Below are 16,571 nucleotides of genomic sequence, written 5' to 3' on the forward strand. Positions count from 1 at the left end.
GAAGATTCCTGATCTGTTGATGTTACCTGGTTTCTTTCATCTTCTAATTGCTGAAACCTTTGAACCTGTATTCTAATGGCATCCATCTGTCTAGAGTGTTCAACCTTTATATCACCGATTTGTCTGGCATGATGATCTTCCATGTCTTTTATCATTTTATTGTTCTTTTCCTTTATGTCCATCAAGTAATGCTGCATGAAATTTATTTTTTCTTTATGATTCGCTTGCATGTCAGCCAACTGATTATTATGATTGAACGTCATGATAGTCATTTCCTCTTCCATAGTTAGTAACTTGTTTTGCATAGAGTCAATTTCCCTATCATGATCAACTTTCATGGTCACCATATTTTCCTCTAAGACTGACATCTTGCTATGCATATTTCCAATTTCTGTTTCATATTTAGTTTTCATGGCCTCAATTTCTTTAGCATGCTGATTTTTTGTGACCTCAATCTCCCTATTACGTTTTTCCAGGTGGGTGCATAAAGTTTTCACATCATTGACATAATTAGTTTGATTGATTTCCATATTTCTCACCAGCATCATTAGATCTCGTAAAATTTGTTTTTGCTCTTCCCTTTCATTGTCATTTGTCCCTGATTTTTCACTATCAAAAACTTGATCTGCAATATTTCCGGTGGATGACACATTTTGACATGATGAATCGTCTTGGGATCTTTCAGCGGGACCTCTTATCAAATTACTTTCATTCTGTTGCACAATTTTAGAGGCAGAAGGCAAGCTGTTTGGATAATCATATCTATTTTTAAAAGCATCGACAATGTCTTCTAAAGAAGTGAAAGATTCCTTTGGAAAATTGTTAAACCAATTCAAAGCATCATCTTCTAAAGAAAGGGCAAATAGGCGCATTTTGATATCTTCATGATTAAACTGAGGGGATCTACAGTATATGATCATGATGCGAGTAAACAAGACTAGATGCCTTCTAACAGCGATTGGATCACCACCCGAGAAAATAGGTAACTTAGGAATGGCATCTTCCGGAAAATCATGGAGATGTTCAGTAAAACGACATGGCTTGAATAATCCATGATGAATGATAAGGGATTAGATGAATGATAGAACTAGATCTCTGCTCAAGAAAATCAAGAGATGAAATAAGTGGAGTCGCCACTTGAACAATGAATCTGATTCTAAGATCCAAAAAGGAATCACAAGCAAATATGAGGAAGGCTTCTTGTCTGGGAAAAATGAGAAAATGGAGTCGCCACCCAAACAAGAAACACACCGAAGATATGTTGATGAGGCAATGCAAGATCCAAATGATAACCCTCAAAGGTCGAATCTGCCAGCTCAAATGAGAGATGAGAAAGATGAGAAGATAAAACTTGATGAAACTCCAGGAAGAGAAAAACTCTATCCCCGGCAACGGCGCCAAAAAATGTTGGCGTTGCCGGGCCAGATGAAAAGATAAAAAAGAGAAGGATGATCGTCGTTTGAAACACCGAGAAAAAGTATTCCCCGGCAACGGCGCCAAAAAATGTTGTCGCGCGGATTGACACGACAACGCTCAGACCAGGGGCTGTCACTCTAATCCCCGAACCCTCCGTTTAAGCCTGTCTCCCGCGGTTAAGGGGGGTAGACCCTGTGAGATGATGAGACCAACTGTCGACCAGTTGGTTGGGAGACACGAGACACGATATGAAAAGCACTAGATGGATTTGATTAATTTAGCAGACCAGTTCCTTAAAAGATGATTACTTGTTAAATGATATAAAACTATGGACCATGAACAACAATCATTTATCATTAAAAGCAAGATATCTGTTAAAACCACAAAGCCTTGTAATGACCAAACCTCAACAATGATATCCAAATTTTGATCAATGCTTTAAACAACAGCGAAATTAAGAATTATTAACCAGATATCAATTTCGTATCTCGACTTGAAAATTTAGATCTCAGCATGAAAGATATGACAATTTCCGAAAATAACTGGATCTGATGAAGAATTTTTTTTATTTTTTTTTTTTTTTTTAATCTAAAAAGAAAACTAGAAATTATTCTAAAAACTAAACTATATTACAAATAAAACTAAACCTAAATTAATTTAAATAAATGCTTTTTATTATTTTATTATTATTATTATTTTTTTTTATTTTTTTATTTTTATTATTTAAAAAAAAAATACTTAATCAAAAGTTAATTAAAAAATTTAAATTTCCTTAAATCTAAAATCTAACTATAAAAAAAATAAAAATGAAACTAAGGCTAACACAAAAACTAACTAAAACAAATCTAAATCAAAAAAATTAACCTTTTTATATTTTATATTTTGTTTATTCACATCAAAGCCCAAAAGATAACGTAACAAAAATTCATTCATAAATTAAACTAGGCAAAAAGTTATAAACTAAATCTAAAAAAATAAAAAATAAAAAAAAAATCAAAATCGAAATTGTGACTGTCCTAGCGTAGCTGCCTGAACGCTGAGCCGTCAACACTAATGCTAATCAAGACGCAAATGCATATAAAATGACCCACTGAGTTGAAACGATGATACCTGACCCAGTCAATGAAAAAATTTAACGCGGAAAACCTTCGACCAGGGAACGATTTAAAGCACGCGGGGATGGATCGATTTCAGATGTCCAAGGGAAATGGCTACACGGTGATATGATGCGTTGAACTGAGAATATTTCTGTCCCGTCTGGCGATTTACCTGTCGATGGGCAATCCGATCCTTTTATTTACGGTCTCTGCAACGTAAATAAATACAGCAATGGCAGTAAATACGAGAGCAACGTCAATATGGTATTGCAATCCGTCGTGAAAGCCGCCGCCCACAATGGCGGATTGGCAACATATACTTATGGTGGAGTCTACGGCCTTGTGCAATGCAGGCCCGACGTCTCTCACCACGACTGCCAAAGCTGTTCCGCTGCAGCCTCACAAATGGCTTATCAAGACTGCCCAAACGCCATAGGCGCTCGTGTTCAGTTGGAATTCTGCTTCATTCGCTATGAGAATTACAGTTTCGCCTCTGATCTCGATACCAAAGTTTCCTATGCTCTTGAGAATGTTAAGAGCAGCCATGATATTCAAGCTTTCAATTACACTGTCGCGAATCTCATGGAGACTCTGGCGTTTTAGCTTTACACCTCCGAACGTACCATCAAACCCAGAATTCATTTACGCTGAGAATTGAAGAACCCTATCCGTGTATACCTTCGACAGCATAGGGTTTAGATCGGTTGTGTAAATCAAATCTCAGGAAGATACATACGCTGAGCGAACCACTCCTTGGAAACATTTCCTGGCTTTCAAATCAATTAAAGGAAATACGCAGACATTGTGATCGGATTGGCGTTTATCATTTACAGGTGCAGTGGGCAAGGAGATTGACGGTGGCCTTGCAATTGCAAAGAGACAAAATCCTATACCTGCAAACGCAAAAGAAAAACAAAACCGTAATGAAAAATCTGTGTAAATCAAACATACAAAACCCCAGATCAGAAAATTTTGAAACCCTAAAATAGTTGATTAATGTACAGATTTTGGCCCCTTAACAGCCAGATTCAGCAATGAGCACAGAAATATTTTAAAGAAATAAAGCCTTCAGATTTTCACTGTGAAGAACTTCAGAAAATCTCCCATGCAAATTAAAAAATAAACTGAATGATAGACCCATGATCAAATCCAACTGAGCTCAACAAAAAATGCTTGCGGGAGTTGGCTGGTTCAGCTGAGAACTTCCCCTAACGCCCACCAAATCTTCTTCAATAAGGGTTTTTCTGCACAACTCAGAAACAACCATCAGCAAAGAGGGCAAAAATGCTGCTAGATCTCAAAAAGTAATGGAGATACCTGCCATTACTTCAGAAACCCTAACGACTCTCAAACCCTAGCAAGTGAACAAGATACCTGTGCTCACAATACTCTACGAAAAGCTATTATTAATGGTTGAAAATAACATATGCAGAAAATGAAATGATCTCACAGCATTCCAAGAGAGTAACACCAGCAAGATATGGACCCCAAAGTCTTCTTTTATTAACCAGAAACAGATTTACAAGAGAGCTTCTTCAGTATCAGACTCACAGATCCAATGATCTAAAATGACCACCTAAGACCCTATATAAAGGAAATGATCCCAACGGCTAGTTCGAATGATCCATGTAGAAATAATCTCGACCGTTGATGAGGATCAAGACATCTCTTGATCTTATCCGTCGATTTATTCACTTAAATTTTTTTTTATTATTTATTATTTTATTTCACTTTTTAAATTTTTAAATTTTTTTTTATTTTTTATTTATTTCATTTTTTAAATTTTTAAATTTTTTATTATTTATTATTTTATTTCATTTTTTAAATTTTTAAATTTCTTAATTTTTATTTATTTTATTATTTTATTTCATTTTTTAAATGGATCATCGAACTAAGCCTTCGGAAACATCACCTAGGACCTAGGACTTAGGACTCACAAGGGGATTTAAAACATTTTCAACACTCAAGACACATTTCATGATGACTTTTTACAATTTACATCTCAAGGGGACAAACCCACTTAATACAGACCCTCACAAAACACCCAGTTCTGCGACACAACTATAATCTAGCAGATCAACACACTAGGATTCTCCTAAAGTTCTAATGACAAAATCCATCCCGGCTTTGGGGTCAGGTTTGAAGGAAAACTCTGCCGATCCATGGATCGGTGAGACGAAAAACCTTCCGGGACGTAGATTACCACTAGAAAGTTAGGTCCACCTAGGCAATTCACATAAACGACTCATATCTGCTAAGATTATTTACAATTCATACATGCAGACTGGGTTTACAATCAAAATGATTAAGCTGCTGATGACTGCAGGCTGGCACGGACACGTAGATCAGGTGCTGCCCCTTTCTGCCAAGAAAAGGGGGTGTACTGCATGGGTAGTTGACCAGTAGAGGTCAACAGGAGGGATTTGGCAGAGGTTTCAAGCAGATTTCTGGAGGGTTTCATTTAGTGGCAGCGTAGAGCCTTGAGAGACTGCGCAAAACCCCAAGGGGGTGATTTTCGAGGGTCGGCCATTCCAGGAAAGCTTTCTACGTTTTTCTGGGTTTCTTGAGTAGAGTCCGATTCCAGAGTTTCAACCTTTTTTGAGGAGGGGAACAGCCCCAAATCCTCATTCAATTTCCAGCAGCAGCACGACAGTTTTCCAGCAGTTGGGACGCAGATCAGTGTGAGGCCATTCCTTTGCTATTTGAGTGTATTTCTTCACTTTCCTTGTGCAAGTCAAGGTGCCATCTTTCTGATCACCTCCTGTACTCATTCTATTGCTCAGTATAATAAAATGGCTTAGCATTTCTTGAGTATTTGTTTACATTTCATGTATACATTGTTGTTTGCTGCACTATCGTTATTTCATCTCTGTGAGTTTTCCGGCTATTATACCACTTGTACGTTTTTCTGATTGGGGTTTGCTGGTATTTGAGAAATATTCCAGGAAAGGGATATTACAGTGGTATCAGAGCATAGATCTGGCTCAGCCTGTGGAGCTAGCAATCTATGACACCGGGGGAAAAGCCCTACATTTGTTACAGAGGTAGGAGATACAGAGACACTGGGCGTAGGTTGGAGAAGACCTATGGAGAGGGAGACTGTGTTCTGGTAGTGGACGCAGAACAGGAGGAGCCTGTGGTGGACGCAGAACAGAAGGAGCTTGTGGTGGACGCAGAGCAGAAGGATCCGATGCAAATGAGGACGGGAAGAGATTTGCGGATAAGCTCCTCAAATCAGTGCAGGATCTGTCGAGGCAGATTGAGGTGATGGGGCAGAGATTCATGGCAGTAGAGGCTAGATAGCGTGAGAGCCCATGGGTTTTCCAGGTTGGTGAGGGATCGGGTGCGTCCCACCATTTGCCAGAGCAGCGTGATACTACTCAGCAGGTGGCCTCACATGCCCCTACACGCTCTACCATGCCCACTTTCTTAGGGGTAGACACAGGGGCCGGAGCCCAGCAGGAGGCAGAGCCCGGTCATATGGGCGATTATTTTGCAGAGTACCAGGCCTATGGGCAGGAGTTCAAGGATGCTCTTTCATTCAGAGACTTTGTTCAGCTCCAGCGGGATAGTAGACCCCGCGACCATCACAGAGGGTACCGACATTACCATGATGGTGACACCCACCGTGCAGCGAGTAGACTCCACTTGCCTACGTTTGATGGTTCATCAAACAATTCGGCAAAGTCTTGGGTGGAGAAGCTGGACATTTATTTCTAGCTTAAACAGATGTCGAAGACAGAGGCCATCAAGGTGGCAACATTGCATTTGGATGGTGAGGCTCAGGATTGGTGGTTTCATGGGATGGTTACACTCGAACACTCCACAGTGACGACATATGCCAAGTTCACCAGGAGATTGATGGAGCGATTTGATTGGAGGGATCTAGAGCATCATTTTGTTGAGCTGACGAGGCTCAAATAGACAGGGAGCCCAGAGACCTACATTACAGATTTCTTGAGGGTCTCAGTGATGGTGCCAGATCTATCCACGACACGAAGGATCTATATGTATGTTGAGGGGTTAGTAGAGTCACTCTGGGGTTTAGTCCGATCCACTAGACTAGCCACACTCCAAGACGCCATTAGCAGGACCCGGGATTTACAGGATGTCTTACCCAGGACCCGGACACCTTACCCCCAGAGACATACTTTCCAGTCTAAGGGGAAGGATGTGAGGATTCCACCTCCAAAGGGGAATCCAAGACGAGCGCAGATTGACGATGATGCCAGGAGGGAGCTGAAGAAGAAGCGGTTGTGCTTCACCTGTCAGGAGCCGTGGGCACTAGGACATAGATGTGCTGCTGGGAAAGCACATTTTATTGAGGTCTTCTCTGAGAGCAGTGGGGAAGAGGATGATGAGGATCATGTGGAGGCAGGAGATAGTCATGCCGTGTAGGGACCTTTGCCACCTCCACCGCCAGCAGCAGGTGGTGCATCTTTTGCACCTACCGGAGGGGCCCTTGCAGCATTGCGAGGAGTTCCCAAGTATCTGACGCTATGCGTACGGGGGACAGTACGTGGCCAGTGAGTATCAGTTTTGGTTGACAGTGGAGCAACCCACAACTTCATCGATGCACAGATGGTTGAGCGGAGAGGTATACAAACAGAGAACTTTGATGGGTTTTCAGTCTTGGTCCTTGGAAATCAAACCATGATGTGTGCTTGTTATGTTCCAGAGCTATCAGTGACGATGGGAACCTACACACTGACTGACCACTTTTTCATGGTCGATATTCCAAACACCAATGTGATACTGGGTGTTCAGTGGCTTATCACTCTAGGGAAGGTCACAACAGATTGGAAGACCCTAGAGATGGAGTGGGATGATGAGAAGACAGGGAGGCATGAGAAGATACGGGGACAACACACATATCTACCTCAGACTGTTTCAGCTCATCGGATGGAGGCAGTGTTCCGGAAGGGAGACATAGAGTGGGCAGTGGAGCTGCGTGCATCAGAGGCAGGGACTACAGGACAGACGGTACATCCAGAGATACAGTCCATCCTCAACCAGTATGCCATAGTGTTTGGGGAGATTCCGCCAGGACAGCCACTGGACCGGGGGTTTGAGCACACCATTGAGCTTGAGCAGGGTATTCAGGCAGTGATTACTACCCCCTATAGGTATCCCAAGGCCTATCAGGATGAGATGGAGCGGGCCATTCAGGAGTTGCTGGCTCTTGGGCACATTCGGCTGAGCACGAGTCCTTTTGCTTCTTTCATGGTGTTGGTGAAGAAGAAGGACGACATGTTGAGGATGTGCATTGACTACAGGGCCCTGAACAAGAAGACACTAAAGAATAGGTACCCCATACCCAGGATCGACGAGTTGATGGATGAGTTGAGAGGAGCACGGTTCTTCTCAAAGATTGATTTGAGATCTGGGTACCATCAGATTCGCGTGAGGGAGAAGGACATTCCCAAGACCACCTTCAGGTGTCACTATGGGCACTTTGAGTTCTTGGTGATGCCCTTTGGGCTAACCAACGCCCCTGCTACATTTCAGTCCTGCATGAATCACATCTTCCGTAGTCACTTGAGGAAGTTTGTGTTGGTATTCTTTGATGATATCCTCATTTACAACAGGACTTGGGAGGAACATCTCCAGCATATAGAGACAGTGTTGCATATCTTGCAGGAGCAGCAGTTCTATGCCAAGCTCTCCAAGTGTGAGTTTGGGTTGACGGAGATGTTGTACTTAGGACACATCATAGGAGTGGATGGAGTGAGAGTCCACAAGGAGAAGATCAGGGCCATCAGAGAATGGCCAGAGCCGAGGAACATGACAGAACTTTGAGGATTCATTGGCATTTGCACCTACTATCGAAAGTTCATCAAGAGTTTCTCACAGCTTGCTGCACCCCTGACGAATTTGACGAGGAAGGGGGCATTCAGTTGGACAGATACAGCGTAGCGAGCCTTTGATAGGCTCAAGGAGGTTATGAGTAGCTGCCCAGTGCTTGCACTGCCAGATTTTACGCAGCCATTTGTTTTGGAGTGTGATGCGTCGGGAGAGGGGATCAACGCAGTATTGATGCAGGGAGGACACCCTATAGACTTTGAGAGCCGGAAGCTCCTTCCGCACGAGAGGTTGTATTCTATATACGACAAGGAGATGTTGGCCATCATGCATGCATTGGCCAAGTTCTGGTAGTATTTGGTAGGTAATAGGTTCAGGGTGAGGACTGACCAAAACAGCCTCAAGTTCTTTTTGGAGAAGAAGCAGCTATAGGAGAGGCAGCAGAAGTGGATCAGTAAGATCCAAGCATATGACTTTGACATTGAGTATGTCAAGGGTAAGAACAGCGTGGTAGCAGATGCCCTTTCACGTAGACCAGCCACGTTGTCTCTTATGAGCTTGGATACAGATTGGAGGGCTTGACTCTTAGTAGAGTATTCCAAGGACAGGTTTGCATGTGAGGTTCTGGATGGGAAGGTGGCAGATGACAGGTACACAGTGGTCGATGAGATCATCTATTATAGGGACCAGATCTTCTTGACTGAGGGGTCTCAGCTCAAGAAGAAGATACTACAGGCATCACATGATTCACCATTGGCAGGCCATCAGGGGTTTACCAAAACCTACAGGGCCATTAGAGAGAGGTTCTCTAGGAAGGGCCTCAAGGAGGACGTACTCCAGCATATCCGAGAGTGTGATGTTTGCCAGAGGAACAAGGGAGAGATGAGCCATCCCGCGGGATTATTGCAGCCGCTTCCCATTCCGGAGGGGAAATGGGAGAGTATTTCGATGGACTTAATCACAGGTGTTATCACAAAATCATGCTCCTGATAGGCTGCTGATCAGGAAGACTTTGAGTAACTATTTCAAAGCAAACTTTTGGCTGAGGCTTAGCCTCCTCAGCCTGAGAGGGCTCTCTCAAAGGGTTAAAGATTTTGATTAAAGAATAAGATAGATGGCTAACTCTATGGTTTGTGATTGTATATGTTTATAGGTTGAAAGATGAAGGTTGGCTACCATCGGGCTATGGAGTCAAAGTATGTTTAGTACCACAGCAAGATCAGCTTAACATGAAGTCAGGGCATAGAGAGTTTTTATACATCAACAAAACAAAGACACAATACAAGGAAACACAGTTTATAAATACATGAAGGAAGTTAGAGCATCATTGATGAATTCTAAGTAACATGTATTCATACCACTGCAAGTAAGTGAAAGAGGAAAGCCATGAGACAATAGGACATTAAAAACCCTCTTTGAATCCTGAGTAGTGAAGCCAAAACATTCTACCTAGCATGGAAGTCAAGGCATTATAGAGTTCAAGTGCAGAAATGCAAATATAAAACAGTGAAACACAATTAGTTTATCTATGAAGGAAGTCAGAGCATCATTGATGAATTCTGAGTATCATAAGTAAACCTCACTGCAATGTAAGTGTTGGAAGATGCCATCAAAACAAGAACACACAATAACTCTTCATGAATCTTGAGTTGTCTAAGTAGAAATTCTGCATTAGGTTAAAAATATACATAGTCTGCACATAGAGCAGCAATTGAGCCAAAAAGTCTCCAACCCTGTGCTAATTCGACCTCTTGCTCTATATAAAACATTTACAATTAGGATTCCATCATCCCTCATCAAGAGAATTCGAATTTGCCATCAGTGACACCTAATGACACTCAAAACTAACTATTAAATGCAAAGGACAGCTAACTAGGAGTCCTAGAGACCTAATACAACTAGGAGTGTAACTCCTTATTATAATTACAACAAACTTATCTAAACATTTAAAACATTCTTTGACACCTAACACTCCATGAAGTCGAATTTGCTGAAGCCTCCCACGTGGTCACCCAACTGTTGATGACAAACCCTAGAAATTAGGGAACATGTTTCCCTGTTTTTAGGGTTAGATCCTTGAAACTTGCAGAGCCTTTATCTCTTCATCCATGACAGATTTTACGAAACTGAAGGAGGTTTTTGTAGCCCATGTTGTCCACAACAAAAACCTCTCCTGGTTTTTGAAAATATTTCTCCAGCTGTCCAGAAACTGTCCTTGAAAAACACGTGGCAAACAGGGAAAAATCCGTTTTATGAAATTAGGGTCTCAATGAAATCTTCTTATCTCCCAACTGAAAACACATCCGAATAAATTGAGATAGGTTATTGTAGCTGGACATGTTATGAAGAGAAACCTCCTTCAGAATTCCAAGATAGCCTTTCATGTGACCAGAAACAGATTTTGAAAAACACTACTAAAACCAGTAGACAAAGCTTGACTTTCTGCAGTTTCGTAGCGCCAGTTTAACCATAAATTCCTCCCACCTCAGAACGAATTTAAAGAAACTGAAAGAGATTTTTGTAGTGCAGCATGTTAGGAAGAAAAGCCTCTTTCAGTTTGCAAAGTTAAGTTCTCAGTTGCTCAGGAAATCCTTTAGAAATTGACTAGTAAAAGCAGAAAACAGAGTTTCTTCAGCTGAAACAGGCTGCTACAGGGGTTTCGCAGCGCGCTGCGAAATCACTGATTTCGTAGCGAAAAACAGGATTTTTACATTGTCTGCGCTACGAAAATGTGGATTCGTAGCTAGTTTCAAAATTTCTCCTTATCCTCCTCAAAGCTCTGTCTTTCTTCTTGACTGATGGCTGCCTTGTTTCTGTCATTCTTGTACATTGGTGATTGTTATGGTGATGATGGTATTTTCCTTTCTTTTGACATTTTCTCCTTTGAAATTTCTTTAGACAAAACAAATTGAAGAAAATACCTTGCTTAATTGAGGAGCTGCCTTGCTTGAATTTGATGAAGATTTCTGCTCTCCTTTTCCTTTGAAATATTTTCAGTGATAACAGTGGCTCCACTTGGGATAGTGTGCCCTTGTGGTACACTAAGAACCTGCAGTTCCAGTGCCTTATCCTCTTATCATGAACAAAAATTTATTTGACAAACATCTTCTTTAAGTTCCTTGGGCCTTCACCTCAGGCTTAAGCTTGATGATCACTGTAGGAGAAAGAAGTCTATATCTACTGAAAAATAAAAATGCTCAGTCACCTTGAGCTTATTTGCACTTTCCTACCTACCTACCCTATCAGCTGCAAGCTCCACTTGTAGCTCAAGGAACATGAAACTTCCAATAAATCCAGTCATCGATCTGATCTAACACTTGAATCCTTTGGCTGTGCTTGAAACAAAAATAAACCAGATGCTGAAGTAACCAATGCAGTATGAGGTGTAACTGTTCTTCAAGATGAAAATATAACTGGAAGCCTGAACAGTAAATCTTTTCCATGTATTCAGCTATAGGGTCAAAAAACACATGGTTAGTTTGCTGATTCTCATAACATTCTATATCTTCAAACAACTTATCTTTAGCCATACCAAATTTATTTGATATGCTATCCAACTGCCTTTCTGAATGATGCTCACAAACAATGTAATTTTCCTCACTATTATGATTATTATTTGAAGAGAGCTGCTGCAAGGAATTACAAAATTGAGCAAGCTTTTCCTCTGCCTGAGGGTCATAAAAGCTATCTCCCACTTCTTCTTGCTGTTTGCAGTTGATTTCATCTTCAGAATACTGCTGCATCTCTTCATTCATCTCAAGGGATGAAACACGGTTTTCACAAGTGAACACCTGCTGCTCCTCATGCTGCGTTTCATGGGATGATATACTTTCTCCTTGGTGCTGAAATACATTGTTATGGAGAGCCTCTAAAATTTCTTCATCCATAAATTCATCATCACCATAACAATCCTCCAAGTACTGAATAAGATTTAAAGAATGTCTACAGCAATCTTTGAGCAACAATAATGAAGGATGACATTCTTTATACGTGTCATAGAACACATCATGGAAATCAGCAAGAGAAGATAATGAACCATTTTCCAAACTTTTATACCAAGACCATGCTTTTCCTTCTAAAGTGGCCATAAACATCCTCATGAGACAATCTTCAGGAAAGGGAACCTTAAGACTGCGTACATGCATATGAAACCTAACCAAATGAAGAGCAGCATTGTCTTTCTTTTCATCCTTGAATATTGGAAGATCCTCTAACCAATCAACCTTTGGCATAGGATTTGGAAAACCAGGGATATGAGACCGATTCATAGGAGCATACCTGGCATTCATTCTTGCAGTGGAACACATCTTGTAACTTCATCAAGCTACTGATCTTCTAGCAGTGGAGTCACCTTCTAATTTCTTATTTGATGTGTGGAGTCGCCAAGGTAGTTTTGCAGCCTCAAAAAGATGTCTGAGCTCCTGCTACCTTCAGAAGTTCAACCATTGATTTAGGGAATGAATAGACTTCAGGCTCCCGGCAGACGCACCAAAATGTTATCACAAAATCATGCTCCTGATAGGCTGCTGATCAGGAAGACTTTGAGTAACTATTTCAAACCAAACTTTTGGCTGAGGCTTAGCCTCCTCAGCCTGAGAGGGCTCTCTCAAAGGGTTAAAGATTTTGATTAAAGAATAAGATAGATGGCTAACTCTATGGTTTGTGATTGTATATGTTTATAGGTTGAAAGATGAAGGTTGGCTACCATTGGGCTATGGAGTCAAAGTATGTTCAGTACCACAGCAAGATCAGCTTAACATGAAGTCAGGGCATAGAGAGTTTTTATACATCAACAAAACAAAGACACAATACAAGGAAACACAGTTTATAAATACATGAAGGAAGTTAGAGCATCATTGATGAATTCTAAGTAACATGTATTCATACCACTGCAAGTAAGTGAAAGAGGAAAGCCATGAGACAATAGGACATTAAAAACCCTCTTTGAATCCTGAGTAGTGAAGCCAAAACATTCTACCTAGCATGGAAGTCAAGGCATTATAGAGTTCAAGTGCAGAAATGAAAATATAAAACAGTGAAACACAATTAGTTTATCTATGAAGGAAGTCAGAGCATCATTGATGAATTCTGAGTATCATAAGTAAACCTCACTGCAATGTAAGTGTTGGAAGATGCCATCAAAACAAGAACACACAAGAACTCTTCATGAATCTTGAGTTGTCTAAGTAGAAATTCTGCATTAGGTTAAAAATATACATAGTCTACACATAGAACAGCAATTGAGCCAAAAAGTCTCCAACCCTGTGCTAATTCGACCTCTTGCTCTATATAAAACATTTACAATTAGGATTCCATCATCCCTCATCAAGAGAATTCGAATTTGCCATCAGTGACACCTAATGACACTCAAAACTAACTATTAAATGCAAAGGACAGCTAACTAGGAGTCCTAGAGACCTAATACAACTAGGAGTGTAACTCCTTATTATAATTACAACAAACTTATCTAAACATTTAAAACATTCTTTGACACCTAACACTCCATGAAGTCGAATTTTCTGAAGCCTCCCACGTGGTCACCCAACTGTTGATGACAAACCCTAGAAATTAGGGAACATGTTTCCCTGTTTTTAGGGTTAGATCCTTGAAACTTGCAGAGCCTTTATCTCTTCATCCATGACAGATTTTACGAAACTGAAGGAGGTTTTTGTAGCCCATGTTGTCCACAACAAAAACCTCTCCTGGTTTTTGAAAATATTTCTCCAGCTGTCCAGAAACTGTCCTTGAAAAACACGTGGCAAACAGGGAAAAATCCGTTTTATGAAATTAGGGTCTCAATGAAAGCTTCTTATCTCCCAACTGAAAACACATCCGAATAAAGTGAGATAGGTTATTGTAGCTGGACATGTTATGAAGAGAAACCTCCTTCAGAATTCCAAGATAGCCTTTCATGTGACCAGAAACTGATTTTGAAAAACACTACTAAAACCAGTAGACAAAGCTTGACTTTCTGCAGTTTCGTAGCGCCAGTTTAACCATAAATTCCTCCCACCTCAGAACGAATTTGAAGAAACTGAAAGAGGTTTTTGTAGTGCAGTATGTTAGGAAGAAAAGCCTCTTTCAGTTTGCAAAGTTAAGTTCTCAGCTGCTCAGGAAATCCTTTAGAAATTGACTAGTAAAAGCAGAAAACAGAGTTTCTTCAGCTGAAACAGGCTGCTACAGGGGTTTCGCAGCGCGCTGCGAAATCACTGATTTCGTAGCGAAAAACAGGATTTTTACACTGTCTGCGCTACGAAAACGTGGATTCGTAGCTAGTTTCAAAATTTCTCCTTATCCTCCTCAAAGCTCTGTCTTTCTTCTTGACTGCTGGCTGCCTTGTTTCTATCATTCTTGTACATTGGTGATTGTTATGGTGATGATGGTATTTTCCTTTCTTTTGAAATTTCTTTAGACAAAACAAATTGAAGAAAATACCTTGCTTAATTGAGGAGCTGCCTTGCTTGAATTTGATGAAGATTTCTGCTCTCCTTTTCCTTTGAAATATTTTCAGTGATAACAACAGGGTTGCCCATGGTACAGGGCAAGGATTGTATCTTTGTCGTCGTTGATCGACTGACAAAGTACGCACATTTTTTTGCCATATCCGCATACTACACAGCAGCACAGGTGGCCGAGCCGTTCTTCAGAGAGATCTTCAGGCTACATGATCTTCCTAAGACCATCGTCAGTGACAGGGACAGCCGTTTCATGGGCGGGTTTTGGCAGGAGCTTTTCCGGTTGGTGGGGATGGAGTTGACACCGAGTACTAGTTATCACCCACAGATGGACGGGCAGACAGAGATAGTTAACAAGTGGCTGGAGGGCTACTTGCGTAACTATGTCAGTGGGCAGCAGCGAGCATGGCTGAAGTGGCTGCATCTGGGGGAGTACTGCTACAACACTACACATCACATGTCCATTGGTATGTCACCATTCTATGCCTTATATGGGTATCATCCTTTATCTTTTGTTGACGTGATGTTTGGTGATAGCAAGGCTCCTAGAGCCAAGATTTGGATCCAAGAGAGTCAGGATATCCTCCGAGCTCTCAAGGATAACATGGCTACAGCGCAGAACCAGCAGAAGTTGTATGCCGACAGGGGTCGGGTGGAGAGACAGTTTGAGGTAGGGGACATGGTCTACCTATGATTACAGCCATACCGACAGTCGTCACTAAAGCAGAAGGGGGCTGAGAAGCTCAAGCCCCACTTTTATGGGCCATACAGGGTGACACGCAGGATTGGACAGGTTGCATATGAGTCGGAGCTGCCCTAAGGCAGCAAAATTCATAAATTTTTTCATGTATCATGTCTGAAGAAGGCATTGGGGCAGCAGGTGACAGTGACAGATGAGCTACCACCCATGGATGATGAGGGGCATTTGATGTTGCAGCTGGAGGCTATTATTGATACCAGGGAGAGGCAGCTGTGGAGCAGGATAGTCTGGGAATTCTTGGTGAGGTGGAAGAATTTGCCGGATGAGGATGCCACTTGGGAGAGTGAGAAAATCTTGCAGCACCCATCACTTCAGTTGCTTGAGGACAAGCAACATTTTTCCGGGGGAGACTATAATATTCCTAATTAGCCATAGCTAATTGGAATATTCGATTTTGCTCAATTTTTGCCTTCTGTAGTTATTTATAAATAAAAAGGTGAGAAAAGGGGACATAACTCACTTTTAGAATAAAAGTCACTTCCTAGTAGCACAACGTTGTGACTTAAAGGGGAGCCAGGGGGCCAAAGGGGGACGCAGAGATGGAGCCCACGCAGACACTTGGAGGGACTGCGCAGAAGGGAAGAAACACCTGGCAAGAGAGGAATTACGTTGGAGGAGGTGAGCCTTGGGATTGAGAGAGGCAAAGGCTATAAAGGAGAGAGAAGCCCCCTCATTTTGATCATTCAGTTATGTGCATTTGAGCTAGTCACTTCGACTTAGAGCACACTGGCTGTTTAGCTAGTCTGCAGCACTGTTTAGTGCATTAAGTGTCTCCGTTCGGAGATCTCACCCTTAGCCCTGGGGGACTTCGAGTGCCTACTCGGGCAAGGTATTTCCATCAGCATTTTGGTAGTAGTTCCATCAGCATTTCTGGTAGGAGGATTGAGCATCTTGGAGGACTGCGCAACACTGGGAGGGATGATGCAGTTCTTTCTGGTAGGAGTTCTGGCTTGAGGGTTTGCAGTAGGATTTGTGCTGGGAGATTGAGCAGGGGATTAGCCCTTGCATATTGGAGGGATTTGGCAGAGGTTTCAGGCAGAT

The 16,571-nt window shown here is 41.6% G+C and overlaps 1 protein-coding gene across 1 annotated transcript; it reads left to right on the top strand.

The window, feature by feature from the left end:
- Positions 1 to 2,774: 2,774 nt before the first annotated feature.
- On the top strand, positions 2,775 to 3,116 carry LOC149195863 (cysteine-rich repeat secretory protein 55-like). Its single transcript, XM_089408048.1, has one exon. The coding sequence runs from the start codon at positions 2,775 to 2,777 to the stop codon at positions 3,114 to 3,116; it is 342 nt and encodes a 113-aa protein (XP_089264174.1).
- Positions 3,117 to 16,571: the final 13,455 nt, after the last annotated feature.

This window comes from Pinus tabuliformis, chromosome 2_2 (genome assembly GCF_031772625.1).
Source record: "Pinus tabuliformis cultivar Carrire ecotype Pingquan chromosome 2_2, CPIR1, whole genome shotgun sequence".
NCBI lineage: Eukaryota > Viridiplantae > Streptophyta > Pinopsida > Pinales > Pinaceae > Pinus > Pinus tabuliformis.